At 47.4% G+C, this 20,247-nt stretch overlaps 1 protein-coding gene across 16 annotated transcripts in view; it reads left to right on the top strand.

Annotated features, from left to right (window-relative positions):
• rims2a (regulating synaptic membrane exocytosis 2a) overlaps window positions 1–20,247 on the top strand; it is a 165,701-nt gene that overhangs the window by 133,810 nt on the left and 11,644 nt on the right. For 15 of the 16 annotated variants that reach the window (XM_031576503.2, XM_031576501.2, XM_031576497.2 and 12 more), the window contains one exon: window positions 9,218–9,462. In XM_031576503.2, the coding sequence (XP_031432363.1) occupies window positions 9,218–9,462 (245 nt within the window). The remainder of the gene's footprint in view (window positions 1–9,217; window positions 9,463–20,247) is intronic. The other variant, XM_031576499.2, reaches the window with a different exon arrangement.

The following is a 20,247-nucleotide window of genomic DNA, read 5'->3' as shown; positions in this document are numbered from 1 at the left end:
TTCCCGTAGCGGGAAATCCTGCAACAGGTTTAGTGTTACCGCCAAGGAAATGTGCCTTTACAGTGGCATCATTTCTTTTTGCCTGTTTCAGTGAGTTCAATATTTGGCTCTGCGTAGTTTAGATTGGAGCCAAACGTTGAACTTCGCTCCCCTATGCAACACTGGCCCCATCTCTGGCAAAGGAGCTGTGTTATTGAAAGACGCAAAGGATCTGTTGTTCCGTTCGTCACAGTACAATTGTCTTCTGTCTCCATGTGCATCTGTGTGCTTCTGCTATTTTGCATTGTTTTTGTTTTTAATTATCTTTATTGAATGTGCTTCATATCCTCACGCAATCTTTGGTGCATCTCTCTGTTTTGTCTTTGCTCTGTTTTGAAAACTGTTTTGTGTCCCCCATTCCTTTGTTTTATTTGCCTTGGTTTTTTTTGCTCTTGTCTTTTCTGTTCTTTTTTGCACGCGCTCGCTCCTCCATACACGCCATTCCGCTCGCGGCGGCGGGGTCGTCCACAGCAACGCCAAAGGCTTGCCTGGGCGGAGCCACTCCAGGGACGGGGAGGACAGTGTGGGGGAGGAGGTGCTTCAAGAGGAGCAGGAGGCAGAAGTGGGGCGGGCAGGTGGCAGAGAGGGAGGACGAGTGGCAGGTGGAGGAGGAGGAGGAGGAGGAAGAGGAGGGGGTAGGGCTGGGAAGGGGCGGAGGAGCGTTAGTGTAGACAGACCGCAGGAGTCGAAGGAGGAGGTGGAGGAGGACGAAGACGAGACGGTCACGAGGAGGTTCTCAGAGACCGACCTCAGGTAAAGTCCACCGTGGTGATCTACGGCTTGTGGGCCAGCATAGCTACCAGAGGAACTGCAGCCAGACCCCTGGAGCAAGGCTCCCCCGAAGTAGATCCCACTAGGCTTGCAAGACAGTGCAGAATAAAATGATACACCTCGCCATCGAGGCTCACTCAGTCTACACACAGCAGCGATACAGTGCAACGGTCATCGTGTGATGAGAGCTGTATGCTGTTTTTTAATAATCGAAAAATCCTTTAAACTGAGTCCTTAGACACTGAAACATATTCAGTAGGAACACAATTTGTGCTAGACAATGCGGTGTTACCATACAGTAACCCATCAGTTATAAAACGATGGAAGAAACTTAAGAGTCTAGATGTAGAGGCACCTGAAGAAGCACCAAATTAGAGCTATTTTATGAGAATGGGATTTTATGCTCATATCTGTGTCAGTGTCTGCTTGCTGTGTGTACTGTATGTTCAGAGTCACACAGGTGTCTCGTCAGTCTCAGTTCAGTGTTCTCTGTATGTCAGAGTTCAGTGTCTCAACCATACACTGCTGTTCGATTCAGTCCCTTTGAATTGAATGCCAATCACAACATTATGTCTTGATCGTCACCACACAATGAGACCTTACAGCACAGCATAACACAGTGGCTAGCTGAATGATAACATAGTAGCTACCTGAATGATAACATAGTGGCTACATGAATGATAACATAGTGGCTACCTGAATAACAGAGATTCTCATCAGACTCCTGACAAAGGTGGTTACATTGACACAGTCTTATAAACGTATTAGAAGTAAACAAAAAAAAAAAAAGAGATGGCCTTAGATGGCCCTGCCTGTGCTTTGTGTGTTTGTCTTGAGTTTTTCCATGCCTTCCTCCAGGTCCAATTGTGATGGTTCTGTATGTCCCATTGAGGCCTCTGTACCTACTACACCTTCCCCATCCCCAGAGCTGGCCACACAGGCTGAGGCAAACCCATGCCAGAATCTGCCATCTTCTCGTCCAGTCTCTGTGCTTACTGCTCTCACAGACCCAGAACTGCGTAGGAAGCAATGTCATCAGATGGATTAGCCACTGTCATCACCCTTGCCTGTTAGGTTAATGAAAACCCGAATAAACGACATTGTAACTTTCGGACCCTAAAGGGCTTTGAAGTGCAGAAGACTAGTCTAGACTGGAGACACAGTACACTACTCTTTTGTTTTTTTTGCGTATGCTATTTTACTTCTAATATCTAAATCGCCATTAGTATCTCCATTCGTGCATAGAATTGTTATTTCAGTATGGAGTATAGTCATTTTAAATGTACGACTTTTTATGTTCTTCAGTGAGGAATGATAATCCACTCTTTCGTGAATGATTATTAGTGATTAAGCCGTTACACTAGTAGAATGGATGGACGTTTCCATGAGCCAATTCAGTGTCATTGTAGCCTTAGCAACATTGTAGTGTCAGCAACATTGTAGCGTCAGCAACATTGTAGCGATGGACGGACGTGCGGTCCTGTTGATTACTCAGTGTGTGTAGCCAGGGTGGATGATATGGAAGAAACATATGTGAGAGGACATCTCTTTTCCTCATGAGAAGCGTTATATAATGCCTGGATGGAATCCAAATATGAGGGTGCAAATGTTCCACAAAATATTGGAACAGTCATTAAGTAACTGTACGGGCTATGGACTGTGTAGTGTGTTCCCACCGTAATGTTGTTTCAGACTTAGAGGTTTTTCTTCAATGGTGAAAGTTACTTTGAAAATAGAGCATATGTGATCTAATTTGACATTGCCTATCTTTGTGGCACCTCTTTGCAAATGCTGAGGAGTGGTTTCAAAGGCTACGTGAAGCTTTTATGAGTTAGGTGATTATTGTGTGTGAATAACAACAGCTTCCTCTGAAGGCTGAAGTCTTTGACTGTTATTCACTCCAACCCGATTTGTTGTTAACCACAGTTTCTGAGAATGAGCGATAAGGAGGAAGAGAAAGGGGGGGGTAGGAGCATGAATAAGATGCGAGAAGTAAATACGTCTAGAGAATGCACACACACACACACACACACACACGCACACACCTGTTCCTGTGTTCACTAGCAGAGTTCGCTGTCTCTCCCTGGTTTATGCGATTTCCTTGCATTGCCTCAGCTCTCGTTAGCTTATAGCCCGGTAATGCTGACTTTAATCTTGCATTGCTTTGCCTCGGAGCGAAGCCTCACCGTGGGCCCTTGAAGCCATAAATGAAGCAATCAGCATGCAAGCTAACATAGTTCTCAGCAGCATCGATGACCTCAACGCTATGTAATGCCCATTAGCGTAGCTAACATAGTTCTCAGCAGCATCATTGACCTCAACGCTGTGTAATGGCCATTAGCGTTTCTGGTATGTTACTGACGCTGTGAAATTGGTATGGGGAGCCCATCTGTTTAACAGCATTTATCGCACCTCTCTTAAGAGTGTGAGTATGTAAACATAGTGGACTGCTGTTGCCCCTAACAGTTTGATTGCAGTAATAGCTCAAGTGTTTGCCACTGTTCCCTAGGTAACAAATCATTTTAAGACAAGAGGTTGCATGTTCTAGTACTTCATCTCTAAGTATACTGCTTTCACTGGCATACATTGTCTACTCAACATAGCTATCAAAGTAGTAGTAGTAGTAGTAGTAGTAGAATTGGTTATTATAGGATAGCGAGTTATTTAGTATAACTTCTACCTCTTGTTTTAAGCCTGAGGGACTCCATGTTTTAATATGAATGGAGTTAGATGACCGTTGAGCCAATGTGGGAGTTGCTCTGATGTGATAATGGTAAAATGTTATTTTATTCTAGGGCTTCAGTGAGCTACATTATTTCAGTTTACAGATTTCACAGATCACAAGCTGGCAGGAAACAGGGTCCTGTGTACAGGAAGTCAGATGCTCTCTTTCAGTATGTTCAAGCTGTCTCTCTCTCTCTCTCGCTGGTTTAGTATTCCAGGAAGGAAAGGCAAGAAACAAGCTCTTCTTCACATATGCACGTGGTACTAAAATGTCACTGAATCTCACTGAAATCTACACTTTCTCAAAAAACCCATGAAAAATGTTTATCATGACACAGTGATATTTTTTATTACGTTTTCTAGAATCCTTTTTTCTGTTAAGGAAACCATCTAGTGTTGGACAATGAAATTAAGCCCAAGGTTATAGTTCCCTTGTACAAGATTGTCAGGAAAACAAAAAAATTGACTAGCAGTTTCTGATAATATTCAGTCCGGGATGGAAATAAATTGTGGTGTAGCTGTTATGACTACCTCATTGAAAGTTTTTTCTTGGAGGAAGGATTTTGCTCGAGTCTAGCACAAAGACGAACTATCTATGAATCATACAGTAGAAAAAGTGCTGTCGCAGATTAAATTCACCCCTGCACACACATAAACGTATCTGAGAGATGCAGTCGTCGAAAGCTGGCAGAAGTCTGGGAAAAACGCAGTTTGTTTAACCAAGGACAGCAGAGCCCCCCCAATCACCCTTTTTCCATCACCATGGAGAGAAATAATCACTCCAACCTCACTTTGATATCAGTTGACTAGTCTTTCAGAATGAAGGTCTGCATTTTAAAATGTGTGCATGGCTGTGTGTGTGCGTGTGTAGTCCACGTGTCCAGTACAGGTATGCTGTTGCAGTCAGGGCCCCCAAAAGATCGAAGCACAAAGTCCAGCGATGCCACAGTGGCATTGGCTATTTCCTGTCTGTGCGCACGCATACAGAAATGGAACAGAAGCTTTGTTGTCACTGAGGGGAACATCTTGGCCTAGATGAGAGAAGGCACTTAGATCAATCTGCATGGAGAGGAACATGCAGTTCAGCGAGACACTGAATAGAGATGTCCCTGGAGAGCAACTCTGTTCCAAGAACATTTGCTTTGGGGACCGACCGGTGTGCCAAGACCTGGAGGAGGACAGCGAGAAGGAGGGAGAGAGAGAGAAGGAGAGAGAGAGAGACAGAAATAAGAGAGACCGAGAGAGGGGGTGGAATAAGAAGAGGCATATTTGATGCATATACAGACATACACCATCCTGGCAGTGTAGTAATATTTCAAATGCAATTTCCCAAAGCGAGTCCTGCAGGTGACATGCCAATTCTGTCCTTTGGCAAGGCCTTTGATTTCTTTCAGCTGGTTCAGCAAGAATTTGCACTGTTTTACATTTTACTGCAGAATTCACTTCTTTAGTTGCAATTCAAACCGTCCCCCTCAGATGAATGTAGAAAGCAGTGCTTAGAGAACTGTCCTTTTAAACCTCGTAGTAAAGTGGTTTAAATGCAATAGTATATATTTTAATACGTAGCATTTATACAGTTGCATATATTGTAATAGCATTTATTCACGTTCTCCCAAACCTGGCAGACTAGAGTAACAAACGGGCAACAGGCTCTTGAATCACCCCAATGATTGTCACTTTGTAAAGGTCACTTTTTATTAAAGGAAAAGGTATTTGGCTTGGAAGACGCCTTTCAAGTTGCTTTCAAAGGTGCGGCGACGCATTAACTGATCAAAGGGCATAAGCCCCCTCTGTAAACAGCCTACGCTGACGTGCAAGAAGCACTCAGATTCTGATCCTGGATCCTGTGCACTCAGGGGAGGACCTGTGGATTGTTACTGCCACTCCACCACTGAAGCGGTTGGGACTTCTTGTTGTTGATGTTCCCCTGGACCCCTCCAGCAGGCTGGCTTGGCTGATGCCGTTACAGTATGTTGCCAACTGCTGCGCAGATAAAGCGGAAGAGGCCGTCAGAACATCTGTGGCCTGAGGTTCTGTTGTGTCTGTCCAGTGGCAAACACACACAGAGAGATACACAAGCACAAGCACACACACACACACACACACACACACACACACACACACACACACACACACACACACTACTCGAGGATTGTGAAATGATGTCTTGTGTAACAACGCCACGACAGTAAGGGGCACTAAGTCATCAATGATTGATTTGAAGTCACATTTATTTAATTAAATTATTTAATTTAATGAACTCACGGAAGCCAGCGCTCTCTCTCTTTCCAATCTCTATTTCGCTCTCTCTCTCTATCTCTCTCTCTCTTTCTGTCCTCACCTGTCCTACGACTGTATTCCACTTCTGGCTATGCTTCACTTCCAGTGGGCTGCAGAGCTGCTGTGGGCTATTCTGCATTGTGTGTGGTTCTACACCTCCCCTCCACCCTCTCTCTCTTCCTCAATTCCTCTCTCTCTCTCTCTCTCTTTCTCATTTCTCCCAGTCTCTCTGATGTTTAACAGTTACCTCTGGCAGAAGCTCATGTTTGTCAGGATGATAATGGACTCAAGAAAGGCAGTTCAGTTCGAGGTCAAGGTTTCTGTGGGCATCTGAGTCGAGACTAGATGGGGAGCAACAAACATGGCCACGCTCACTGCAACAAACATGGCCACGCTCACTGCAACAAACATGGCCACGCACACTGCAACAAACATGGCCACGCTCACTGCAACAAACATGGCCACGCTCACTGCAACAAACATGGCCACGCTCACTGCAACAAACATGGCCACGCTCACTGCAACAAACATGGCCATGCTCACTGCAACAAACATGGCCACACTCACTGCAACAAACATGGCCACACTCACTGCTGTATCTGTGCCACGTCTGTGCTGCAGTTTCACATTTACTTTTACTTTTAGCCAGGCAAGTTGTTGTCCTCTTGCCTGTTTCATCAGCACTAATCATAGCAGCAAAGTCTTAAATACCCCAAAAGTGTAATATTAAAGATGGTTGTGTTCTAAATATAGAATATATAAGAAATATATATATATGTAAACCAGCTTTGTGCAAAATGGCGTACGTATCTTGCTGTTCTGTTTTCTCCATGAATGATGTGCCCAGTTTGTGTTCTAGTGTAGTGTAGTGTAGTGCAGTGCAGTCAGGTGTGTGTGATGAATGATTGGACCGGTGTGAGGATGTCGCTCCCTGCCATCTCTCTCTCTTGGAGAAACCTTGTGACCCCTTAATTATGGAGATTAAGACACAGTATTCTCTGGCTTGATCCTCCTCTGGCGGTCTCCGTGGCAACGGTGGGGAGGCAGCGGGTGGCCGTGCCAGAGGCTCACCTGTTGCCCTGACGAGGCGCTCGATGCTTTAATGAGGGCCATTTCTTAGAGCTCATTAGGCTGGGCTTGTGCCCATCAGACTCGGCTCAAGGGCTCACACACGGCTCGCTCATCAAGGCTCGCTTTCTCTCATCAGGGCTTGCTTTCTCTCCGCCTTTATCTGCCTCTCTATCAATGTCTGAGGATGTCTCACTCTCTCTTTCTCCTTTTCACTGTCTGTGTCTCACCTTTATCTGTCTCTCTATCAATGTCTGAGGATGTCTCACTCTCTCTTTCTCCTTTTCACTGTCTGTGTCTCACCTTTATCTGCCTCTCTATCAATGTCTGAGGATGTCTCACTCTCTCTTTCTCCTTTTCACTGTCTGTGTCTCACCTTTATCTGCCTCTCTATCAATGTCTGAGGATGTCTCACTCTCTCTTTCTCCTTTTCACTGTCTGTGTCTCACCTTTATCTGTCTCTCTATCAATGTCTGAGGATGTCTCACTCTCTTTTTCTCCTTTTCACTGTCTGTGTCTCACCTTTATCTGTCTCTCTATCAATGTCTGAGGATGTCACACACTCTCTCTTTCTCCTTTCACTGTCTGTCTCTCTCTTTCTCCTTTCACCGTCTGTCTTCTCAGGGAATCTTTTGTTTCTCAGATCATTTTCCAGATCTATCATCTCAGGTTTCCTACTTTCTCTTGTCATCTTTTTCACATCTGTCTATCTTTCAAAGTATCTCTCTCTTATTCTCTCTTATTCTCTCTCTCTATCTCTTTCTCTCTCTCTCTCTCTCTCTCTCTCTCTCTCTCTCTTTTTCTCTGTCACACCTGTCCTTTTTCACTTTCTGTAGTCTTTCTGTCTCGCCTTATGACTCTTCCTTTCTTACCCATCTCTTTTGCATCCATCTTACTTTCATTTTCATTCCTCCTCTCCCAGACCTCCACTCACGGTGTCTCTCTCCTCTCCTCTTCTTTTCATCGCTTGCATTCTGTCATGCTGCTACGATGCCACACTTTCATAACATAACGTGTAACACAGAGCGAGCTTCACAGCGGTGAATCATGTTTGAGTCGAGTATGAGCTACTGGTGTACTGTCACATGGTGCGCAGGCAGCATCTCAACCTCATCTTTACCTTTCGTTGACCAGAATAGAGGGAAGAAAAGCGTCCTCATTGTGCCCTCTTCCTTGACTTAGCATTTTAATAGGATAAGGGACGCTGAGATTGATTAGCATTTGCATGAGTAGCTTCTCGTCTGGTAACGTTTTGATGTGAGAAGCTAAGATCTCCTTTATATTCATTAAAGGCATCTCATCTCACACCGACGTATCAAAAGGAGAAAAAATCCGAGGGGCTGAGAAACGGAAGAGACGTTTGTAAGGGTCGCTAAAGTAATTAGAGTCGAAGCTAATTATGCGCTCGCTAGATGTGTATATCAGTTAACCACGTTTTAAAGAAGAGTTACTCAACGATGGATAATCTCATAGGATGACCTATTTATGTTCATCGGGGTTCTATTTGGTCATTTTATGCAGGAAGTGAACTGTGTGTGTGTAGTCAGAGGCACCTGGCGACTTACATTTTGCCCACGGGTCCTGATTTCCATCAGGCAGAAATGAAGACATGCTTGCAGAATTTGGGGCAGTGCTAATCTTCTCTGAAAAGAACGGAAACTGCAGCCAGGAGCTGGAGATGTGGTCTGAAGTGTAGAATCGTGACTGAACATGAATGTGCTGGAGATGTGGCCATGCCTTTCACTTAGTGTCTGTTCTTCTGTGTTTTAGTTTAGTCTTTACTTTCCTTGGCAACACTTAGTTAAGTTCAGTAACAAGAGAAATACTTTCAATATGATGAGGAAACTTGAGAGTGCGTTGACAAGAGGGAGCTTTAGCGCATTGCTTACGCACGGAAGAGATAAGTACCTGACGAGGGCAAGCAACGTCATTTTATTTTATTGATCTTTATTTCAAACATAAGTATTGGGGAAAAAGACAAGGAGTAATTAAAAAATCGAGTCTGGAGACTTGATGGCAGATGTCTGGGAATGTGGTGGTGGTGCCAGTGCCTGGATGTGAAAGCCAATCTTTAACCTTTAACCTCTCCCGCCAGTCCAGAGTTCCCCCACGACTCCCCTCCGTGCTCCTGGAACTCAACCCTGTCCTTCTCTCTGTCTCTCCCTCTCTCTCCTCATTCATGCCCTCCTCCTGCTCCTCCTCTCCCTCCTCTCCTCTCCCAAACCCATCAACTCCCTTCTTTTCTCCTGTGTTCTATCCTTTCTTTTCCTTTACCGTGCCTTCCCTCCCTCCCACCCCCCGTCCTTCTGCATCCTTCCATCAATGCCACTGACAGTGACTTATCGTCCGAAATGAAAAACAGGCAGACGGGCACATCGGGCGGGATGAACATGACCAAGAGCACCAGCATTGGCGGCAACATGTGCAACATGGAGAAGACGGACGGCAGCCAGTCGGACACGGCCGTCAGCCTGGTGGGCCTAGACGACAAGAAGCGCCGCTCAAGCATCGGAGCCAAGATGTCGGCCATGGTGGGCATGTCGCGCAAGAGCCGCAGCACGTCGCAGCTCAGCCAGACAGGTAGGGGGCCTTGGCGCTATCTCTCACTACCTCTCTTCCTATCTCTGTCTTCTTACTCTCTCTCTCTCTCTCTCTCTCTCTCTCTCTCTCTCTCTCTCCTTCACTCTCGGTCTCAGAATCTCGCGGTGTCTCTCCTAGCCTCTGTGTCTCTCCGACTGTTTCTCACTCTCTGCTCTCTGCTCCTCTGTGATTCCCACCCATGGCCACCAGTCTTGAGGTTTGACAGACACTTGGTGGAAGCGGTTCTCTTTACCAAACCTGTCGTTTCTGTTTGTACAGGCCTTACCCCGAATGAGATTTAAAGTGTAGGAAGAATCTGGCCGGTGGCTTTGGATGACATTAACACCTCAATGATTTCTTTTCTTCTAGATAAGGGCCTACTTTCTCTCTACATCTCTCTTTGCTCGCCCTCCCTTCCCTTTCTCTTTCCAGAGAGGTTGTTTTTCACTGCAACTGCAACTTTGAATTGCTTGCTTTGGATTAACTGATAACGCAATCTTTTTTTTTGTAGGAGTCTGTTTAGGCTGTGCAATGATGGATGCTAACCCATCCACTCAGCCTCAAACAAGTTTATGAGAGAGCAGCTCTGTTATGGCTTGGCTCCTGTTGCTATCACGCTGGTTCTCCCTCTGGGTCTCCTTCCTTGGATTCTCTCCTTAAATGTAGTTCATGGTCATGGTGGTATGCAAAGTCTTGTGAACTCCACTTTCCAGACATTTCCTCTGTGATATCTCATAAATGATGCATGCACTTTCAGGTCACTGCTCTGTTATCCTGTATTGATTTCAGATCAACAGAGAAAATGTTACGTTTTGAAGCAGCCTACCTTAGTGTTTCTGTGATGAATGGGTCTGTTGTTTTAGTTTCTGTACGTAACCCCAATAAGGCATTTGTGCAAAAACGTGAAACCTTCCTACTCCTATTTTCTCTTATCTGTCACTAGATGTTCTTATCAGTTAAGAGTTGAATGTAACGTCCTGTAATTCTAAAATACTCACCCAACTAAAGCTCTAGACTTGGACCAAACCCAGAGGCCTGTAGTAAACAGACACATCCTGTCTTAATCTCAGATCAGCCATCCATCAAATGAATTCTCAAACCCAAACATTGGCCTACGTGTAGAGGAGTCCTCTCTAGAATGTGTGCTACGCCAACATCAGAGCAGCACCAGCCAAAGGGAGCATGCTAGGGATGTTAGCACTGCTAATGCTAATGTGAAAGTAGTGGCCAAATGTGACCTACTAAAGTAGATGCGCTAACTTCCTCTGACAATCTGAAAACGGGTGCCATTTAAGCTTGGTTAACTGTTTAACCGTTTCTCCACAAAGACTGTTTGTTTTCCTCCCCCATGTGCACGGTCCCCATGCTATTCTGAGAGAGCCGTAATTGGCATTATTTTTGTCACCTTTATTTTTTTCCTTTGAGCGCGAGAGACATGCTCTTGTCCTACTTCGTTATGGTGGCACCTATTGTTCAGAAGGTGTTGCAGAAAGGTGACACTTCTTTTCACCTCTTTCCTCCTCTCTCTCTCTCTCTCTCTCCCACTCTCTCTCTCTCTCAGTCTTTCTATTCCTCACATCTGTCTTCACAGCAGGGAGTCTGCTCTTTTTTCCACTTTATTTTATTACTCTTTTCATGATGTCGTCCATCCCCCCAGGGCCCCTGTAATCCCCTGTGCCCGTCTGGCCCCTGGGAGGGCTGAGGGGGTGAGGGGCCGTGGCTGCTGTGTGCGTCAGTGGTCAGCCGGGCCTCGTCACGTTGCGTGTCGACGGGCTCGTGAGCAGGCGGGCACATGGCGCGGGGTGCCGTCACTCCCCGGGCTTTAGTAATTCCTGACGATCGCCATGTGTGCATCATTCTCATGTCACGGCTCGGGGCCCCATACATAAACATCCATTTGCCAGATTCGCTGTCGCCAGGGCAGCAGCTGCCGTGCCTGGGATCAATCGGGGGCAGGTAGGTAAGAAGGGTCTCTGAGAGTTTAAGGAAGAGATGGTTTGGCAGGTCTGATGTTGTGGATATGTGGCAGTGACAAGCCTAGTGCATGCTGGGTAGCCATCAGGAAGAGTCACGCATGCTCTGCTTATTGTCGACCGAGTTCAGGTTGGCTGCCAGATGTGAAGTCAAAGAGTGGATGTTGAGATGGATGTTTACACTATGCCAAAGGTGGCTGGTACCAAAACACAGGAAGCCGCTGCCTCCTTGCCTTGTTTGAACTGCTGGGGCAAAGTTGGTTAAACACGTCCCCAGCACCGCACATGCCAGTGGTTAAGTTCCTCCTGAGAACATATGTACACTGAACACTGTGTTTGCTCTTTGAAGGAAATCCCCTGGTGGATGTGAACTTTACTACTGTATCTGTGTGGTTCCCCTGCGTCAGTAGCAGCAGAGTTGGTCTAGCCATGAATCAGCTCTGTAAGTGAGCACCAACAAGGAGATACTGAGGCCCTGAATGAGCTCTGTGAGTGTGCACCAGTGAGGGGAGATACTGAGGCCCTGAATGAGCTCTGTGAGTGTGCACCAGTGATGGGATACTGAGGCCCTGAATCAGCTCTGTGAGTGGACACCAGTGAGGAGATACTGAGGCCCTGCTGTGAAGGGTCTTCAGTCTGTCCATTCAGCGGCTAACACAAACCCACTGCTGCTTCGTGTCAGCTTTAGATGAGACGCTGCCGTCACTAAGAGAGACTAGAGTTTGGACGTTTTACATACCCCTGTAAACACACCTAAACATATTTATATACAGCAGAGATACGCACACACACACATGCACACACACACACACACACACACAAGCACACACACACACACACCTACATATAGTGCATATGCATACATATGCTCTCACGCATCAGTACACAATTATGCACAGGCATATACATACCAAACACACACACACACACACACACACACGCACACACACGCACACATTGAGGCCCATAAATCTTGGAGCACATCAATCTTTCACGCTGTGCTTTTAGGCCTTGTGGCGAGATGATCTCTGGGGCCATGCCACAGCTCCTCTGCCTTACTCCACCACTCCACTGCAGAGCGTACATCAGACCCCCCCCATCTCCCTCTCACCCAGCCACAGCTCAGCTGCCTCTCTCTGCCCTACTTTAGAGCGTTTTGCCCCCCCCCCCCCCCCCCCAGGGTTTTGCCTTTAGGAATCATCACCCCCACACACACACACACACATACACACACACACACACACAAATGCACAGAAACGGCATGAAGCGGAGGTTGTTCCAGGATGCTGGAGCACTGCCGCTCGGGGAAGGCTGAGCAGAGCTGAGCCGCCACACTTAACTGTGTTCCTGGGTAGTGTGCAGAGGACGACAGACGGAGTATAGAGTGTTTTTAAAGGCTGTGTAGAAAAGGTCAGAGGTCACGGGCCCGTGGTTTCAACCAAGCATGTTTGAGCCTGAACACAGACATACACAGAGAAAATAACACACAAACTCTGGTCTGTGTAAAGGTGCTCTCTGCAATACATTCCATCAACCTTTACACCCTTCTCAATCCCACCATCAATTTCTGACATTAATAAGAAAGTTTAAGCGCACAAAGTACCCAACCAGCCCTGCTGCTTTAGCACATGCTCGGCCCCATCAGCATGGCTCGGCGAGTATATACTATGGCTTTTATTTTAGAGCAGATCAGTGCAATTTATCTTGCTGGCAGAGCCCACAGGACAGAACCTCACAGGGCCCGGTCGGCGGAGCATTATTCATGAGCCCAGCTGATTCGGTTCGGGGGCCGTACTGATTTATAGCGTTCCATTTGTTCCGTGCTGTGTTCTCCGCTCCTAAAAAATCACTAGTAATTACGGGCCACCTCCCCCAAGCCTACGAGGAGCTCCAGAGCTTCTGTCCCGACGACGGTAAACCCTGCGTCAGCGGGAAAAGTGCTACAGCATCTCCAGGACACCTGCGAGGGTCCATTGAAAATCGTTGGTGCTCATTGGCTTATGAGGCATTTTTGAACTGCCAGCTCCGGACCCCCTGAAATGGGGTATTATGTTAACATGCTGGGGTGATGGATGTGACTGTCTCACCGATTCCCTGCGAGCCTTCATAATAAAAAAAAAAGGAGCATATGTTGCTGATGATGACCACTGCTGTGATGCTCGCCCAGGGAACGTTCTGGAAGTGTGCTGCTGGTCCATCACTCGTCCGTCCAGAACCTACTGCAGAATTTAATAGCACACACTTACGGCGCCATGGACTCAAATGTCTCCAGAAAAACAACCCCGGTCCCCCTGCCTAGATGGATACGGTTTACTTTACCCTCCCCTTCCCCCTTTTCCCCATCCCCCCCCCCCTCCCTAATAATCTCTTACCCCTGGTCCCTGCAGACCCTCTTGAGTAGAGACGCTGAGGCTGACTGTTTCATGCGCGCTGGTTTTTCTCGGTTGCACTCAGCGGTCTGAGCAGAGTTCGGTTCAGTCTCAGCTCTTCTGCCGTAGCGCCTTTCAGTGAAGTCGTGGAGCTCCTGTTGTCTCGGATGTATCAGACTTATTCTAAAAGCCTCAAAGGCCTTGCTGCTGAAACACGGTGAATGTGTTTGTATGTGGCAATCGAGTGAGCAAAGATAAGTTCACATCCAGCAAATATATTTGTGTGTGTGTTTCTACACAGGCTGCTAGCTGCTATTATTTTTTTAAGAAATCAGAATTGGTTTGTTGAGTTTTTAGGATAAGTCATTTTATTAGGTCATCGTTGAACGATACATTTTTAAATCCTATTTCCCTAGTCATTTTCTGTCCCACTAGAATTGCAAATGCAGATATAGATTGGCTGTGCATATAAGGTCAGATCTATCCACGTCCCATAGCCACAATAAAGGTAGGCCAGGTAGAGAAGAAGAGGGGAACAAAACAGTCTTGGCCCATATTCTATTCTAGTCCAATCATTTTTTATCTCAGTATTGCTGACTGCGCTGGACAGACCCATTACGTCCAATCAGTGTCAGAAAACAGTACAGGAGGCGGGGCTTCTTTTAAACTAGAGCAACACATTTTCAAAGTGGAGCATTCACACCTCTAATTATCAGCACCCCCAGGAGTGTGTGTGTGTGTGTGTGTGTTTGGGTGGTACGGGTGCAGGCTCGGCCTGTGTGTGTGTGTGTGTGTGTGTGTTTGGCTGGTACGGGCCCAGGCTCGGCCTATGTGTGTGTGTGTGTTTGGCTGGTACGGGCGCAGGCTCGGCCTGTGTGTGTGTGTGTGTTTGGGTGGTACGGGCGCAGGCTCGACCTGTGTGTGTGTGTTTGGCTGGTACGGGCGCAGGCTCGGCCTGTGTGTGTGTGTGTGTGTGTGTGTGTGTGTGTGTGTGTGTGTGTGTGTGTTTGGGTGGTACGGGCGCAGGCTCGGCCTGTGTGTGTGTGTGTGTGTGTGTGTGTGTTTGGGTGGTATGGGTGTGATTCACCTCGGCAGCTCTGCTCGAGAGGACACGGCCTATGATGCTGTCTGGATGGATGCTCTGGATGGATGCTCTGGGACGTTTCAGTGCGGGTGATGAATTGTTACTAACTACTGAAAAGTGGTTCATTGACAGGGACTCTAATTTAGCTCCAAACAGAAATGAGAAAACGGCCTCTCTTCCCTCAGCTGCTTGTAGCTGTGTTACTATTTCATTTCAAATAACAGAACGTTCATAATGCACACATTGTGGTTGTAACTCATGGCAGGCTGTCATGCTGTTACAGAAGAAAGGCTGTGTAGATTGAAATGGCTTTTTTGCTCGCAGCTAGTCTTCAGCAGATAGTCATCCCTCTCCCTCTCTGAAGACAAACAGAACACTCGCATTTGAGCTTAGCGGTGTGTGTTTAACTATCTTCTCGTATAGTACACACAAAATACTGACTATGTGCAGACCACCAAGCACCTTCTTCACTGCCACCACAAACAACCCCCCCCCCCCCCCAAGCATGCAAGAAAGGTGAGGGGATGGGGGGGGGGGGGGGCACATAACACGATGCGCTGCTGCACAGATGGCACCGATCATCGGAGGGGGCCTCTGTGAGACTGAGCCTCTGTGAGACGGAGGGGGCCTCTGTGAGACGAAGCATCTGTGAGACTGAGCCTCTGTAAGACGAGCCTCTGCAGCGAGGCGAACGTGCCGATCGCGTTTCACGCCAGGGACAGATGCACCAGAGCTTTGCTCGGCGTCAGGCTTAATCCACTGCAAGGCACGAAACAGTTGGCAAAACAAACAAACAAAACAAAGCAAAACAACAAAAACATGTCGCTGAAACCTCGCTGACCAGCCTCTCCGAATCCTATTTATTTATAGGGAAAGGCAAAGGGGGAGGATAGCTATTAATTTGTCATCGTTTTATTTGCAGTTGGCATTAATTTCATCTAAAAGAAACAGGCAGTGCAATGAGACAGACACGGCGGTTTCTTCTTCCCTGCTGTCTGCCGTCATCATGGTCTGGAAAGTGGGCCAGAATCCTCCGTGCTGATTGGCTGGGGGGGTTGTGCTGACCCGGGGCTTTTTGGACGGGCTGACCGCAGCTGTCTGCCAAACACCTTAGCTCTGGAGTCATTTCAAAAGGTTTGGCAACCGTAGCTGTCTGCCAAACACTGTATCTCTGGAGTAATTTAAAAATGTTTGGTAACCGCTGCGGAGCACAGACACTGACCTGTGATTACCTGTCAATTCAGTCCCGTCCCACTTTAACAAGGAGTCCCGCGAGTGGGACTTGGGGAGGCTGAGATTTTGAATATGTTTCTCCTGGCTGTGAATTGGGTGCATTCTTGATTTTCTGGGTATATTTACTGACCTGGTATTTTATGGGTATATTTACTGACCTGCTATTTTTAGTAGTCACATTTGGGAAGCATATCCTTTGGAAGACGTGTCTGTTATCGTCTAATACTTGCTTGGAAGACGTGTCTGTTGTCGTCTAATACTTGCTTGTAAGACGTGTCTGTTATCGTCTAATACTTGCTTGCGGAAGGCACCACCCTTATTTAATGCGATGTTATGAAAACGCTCGCCATTTAAATAGATCATTCAGATGGCCCTATGCTTGTGTTATGAGCAGGTCGAGCTATGCCGACAGGCCTTCAGTAGTCTCCTTATCGTGTTCAACTCACTGAGACACAACTGCAGAAGAGTAGGCTGAAGAATGCCCTTTCATTTGAGTATGTAGTAAGTGAGAGGGCTGTGTGAGACGACATGGAGAAGGGACGCCATGCAGATGTGTGTGATATGGGCTTTGCTTGATAAGTGAGAGGGCTGTGTGAGACCACATGGAGAAGAAACGCCATGCAGATGTGTGTGATATGGGCTTTGCTTGCTGCAGACGTCCACTCGCAGTCAATTTAAACCCTTCCCCCTATTTCTTCCAATACTATTCCTGTTAACCTTTCATGGATAATGTAGCTGGAGCCACTGCAAGCAGATACATAATACCCTCCCCCTCCCTCCCCCCCACACGCATACATAATACCCTCACCCCCTCCTTCCCCCCCACAGACACATACCCCTATCCTCCATCAGAGAGAGAGAAAGAGAGAGAATGAGTGAATGTGTGTGTGAGAGAGTGAAAGAGAGAGGATGAGTGAATGTGTGTGTGAGAGAGTGAAAGAGAGAGGATGAGTGAATGTGTGTGTGAGAGAGTGAAAGAGAGAGGATGAGTGAATGTGTGTGTGAGAGAGTGAAAGAGAGAGGATGAGTGAATGTGTGTGTGAGAGAGTGAAAGAGAGAGGATGAGTGAATGTGTGTGTGAGAGAGTGAAAGAGAGAGAGAGTTGATAGACCTGGTGCTGAGTTCACAGTCCAGGTAATCCATCTTCAGCAGATATGAGAGCTCCTGTTCTTGCCGCTCTTTTCCCCCTCTCTCTCTCTTTCCCTCTTTCTCTCTCCTCCTTTCTTTCTCTCTCCCTCCCCCTCTCTCTCCCCCTCTCCTTCTCTCTCCCTCTCTCTCCCTCTCTCTCCCCCTCTCTCTCCCCCTCTCTTTCTCTCTCTCTCTCTCTCCCCCCCCCCCTCTCTCTCTCTCCCCCTCTCCCTGCTGTAATTAGTCTCACAGGGGGCCGGTCGAGTGGTGGGTCAGGCAGGATGATGCATGAGGCGTCTGGGCTGAGGTACTCAGGTACGCTCCCCCCTGCACCCCTCCTCCTGCCACCTCAGTTACCCAGCAACCACAAACCTCCTCGGCTTAGGGCAGCCTTCACCACGCGCCAGCCACCCATCCCCACCACCACACAATACTTCAGAATAGATTTAGCTGCGACGCAGTGAACAGGGGGGTTATGCGTATGACAGCGGTGTGTCGTATTGTGTTACGACCTGCCCTAGATTTTTTCTTTGGACTTTCACTATCCCCGTAACTTCACATGTTCTAAGCAAAAAGCCCTCAGCAACTATTCACACTTTATCCAAACCTCGCAGATGGGTTGAGTGTGCAGTTATGGGCTTGTGTGTGTGCTGTGTGCTGTGTGCTGTGTGCTGTGTTAGCCTTAGCCTTAGCGTTAGTCTTAGCGTTAGCCTTAGCGTTAGCAAGTCTGGGTGTGATGTTAGGTGATGTGTGCCTGTGCCTACACCTTTGAGCCTAGCCATAGCAGTGTGGCACTTCGACTTATATTTCTTATGTAAAGTAGTGTTTATTGTTACACCAGGTTCTATTGCTCGTAGCTTGACTATTCTCTCCCTTGTACGTCGCTTTGGACAAAAGCGTCTGCTAAATGACTAAATGTAAATGTAAATGTAAAGCCATAGATCATGTTTGCTCTGCACTGGCTTGAGCGAGGACGTGTTTCTCAGCCCTAAGCTCTTAGCTCCGCTAAGTGTGACGGTCGGCATGACGAGGCGGTCAGCATAACGAGGCGGTTAGGGGCGAAGCGGAGTCTTCTCCACTGACCGTGTTTGCATGGCAGATTTGGGCAAGACAACAACAACCCAAAAAACCCAAGCCCACTCTGCAGGAAGTCCGTGTCTGTGGAGAGACTCCGAGGCATTTATGGATGATGGGCGGCGAGTGCTCCAGTGCTCCAGTTCTCTGTGCCAAAGTTCATCAGTGGACTGTCATGGCAACAGTGCCGCCGTAGCAACCAGAGGGGTGCCACGCGTGCAGGGCTCACGTGTGCTTGGCTGACGGTGTTGGGCAGAGGTACAGCCTTACCCAGCATGTATATGCATTTTTGACCCATTTCTATTTTGAAAAATATGACCCAAAATCAGTATTTATGTATGGATGTTTATCTGTGTCTGTGTTGGAGTGTGTGTGTGTGCATACATTCGGTTCTCTCCCACCACCATGAGTTAAGCAGTTTCACCCTATCACTATAGTCACAGAAGACTGGAACTGAGACTAAAAAAAACATGACTACACATGAAAGAAAAGGCTGTCAGTTGAAATCACACCCATTGCATGTAATAGGTTTAGAAGTGACTTTAACATATAGCCAAACCTTGTGCAAAATGAGGAATAACACAGAGACGGTCCGACCACTTCTCTCCTTGTATTGAGTGACTAAGCCCCTCTGGCATTCATAGCAATTTTTCTACTACCCACAGCTGTTCTGCAAAAGCCCAAGATGTTCTTCCTCTTTTGGATCCTATTCCAGAACACACAAAGGGCCTGTCCGTCTCCTCCACGGCGCTGCTCCGTTCCCCTTGTGTCTGCTCTGGCCCACTCTTTATGGGGAGGTGCCGTGAGTAATGCACTCATCTATTTTAACTGCCTAAGTGGGTAGACTGAATATCCTTCTTTGGGTTTTTGGGGGGGTTTTTTTCTGAGAAGTCGCGCTTCACCAGACTTGTGAAAACGAGACGTGTGGATGGCGTCGGGGGAGAGGAGGCAGAGAAGGGTTGTTGTGGCTGGGATGTGTTGCAGGAAGAGCTTCTGATCGATGGCACACGCTCACTGACTCACGCTTCTGTTTTCGGCCCCTGCCTGGCTGGCTCTGACTCTTTTACTGCCAGATGTCTCTCTCTCTCTCTCTCTCTCTCTCTCTCTCTCTCTCTCTCTCTCTCTCTCTGTCTCTCGCTTTCACTGTCTCTCTCTCTCTCTCTCTCTCTCTCTCTGTCTCTCTCTCGCTCTCACTCTATGTACAATATGTATATTTCAATATGTCCCTTTATTGTCTATCCCTCTACCTTTCTCTCCACCAGTTCATTTATGTATATATCAGTGATATGAGTGAGGAGGGTATAGGCTCAGTGATATATCAGAGGGTATTTATATGAGTGGAGGGTATAGCTCAGTGATATATCAGAGGGTATTTATATGAGTGAGGAGGGTATGGGCTCTCTTAGTGTGGGGTCTAATTGTCTCCTGATTTGGGACCCTGTCTCACCTCCCTGTCTCACCTCCCTGTCTCACTTCCATGACTCACGATCGGATGTGTCAGTAGTATCACAGGAGCTGGCAGTCACACCGCTCGTCTCTTTCTCTCTCTCTCTCTCTCTCTCTCTCTCTCTCTCTCTCTCTCTCTCTCTCTCTCTTTGGTGTATAGGCTAAGTGTCAGGCATCCAGCCATCTGTGAGTTCATTGTCTGTATGTGAAGTGTGCAGAGGCTCCACATACTTTATGAGGAAGACTTGGATTGCTGGCAGATAGCAGGGAAGGGCCGTAATGTTTTTATAATCAGTTTGCTTGCCAACAACATAATCAGATGGAGGCTTGTGGGGCCGGCGTGTTACTCCTGGGATGCTGTGCTTTCCCTGACCAGACCAGTCGGCTGAAGGATGTTGACACTCCACAGCTCTGGCAAGGATCACGGCAGTGTGTGTGTGTGTGTGTGTGGGGGGGGGGGGGGGGGGAGAGGGGGCTG

Source organism: Clupea harengus, chromosome 11 (assembly GCF_900700415.2).
Source record: "Clupea harengus chromosome 11, Ch_v2.0.2, whole genome shotgun sequence".
In the NCBI taxonomy this organism is placed as follows: Eukaryota; Metazoa; Chordata; class Actinopteri; order Clupeiformes; family Clupeidae; genus Clupea; species Clupea harengus.
This window is presented reverse-complemented; position numbering and strand designations above follow the sequence as displayed.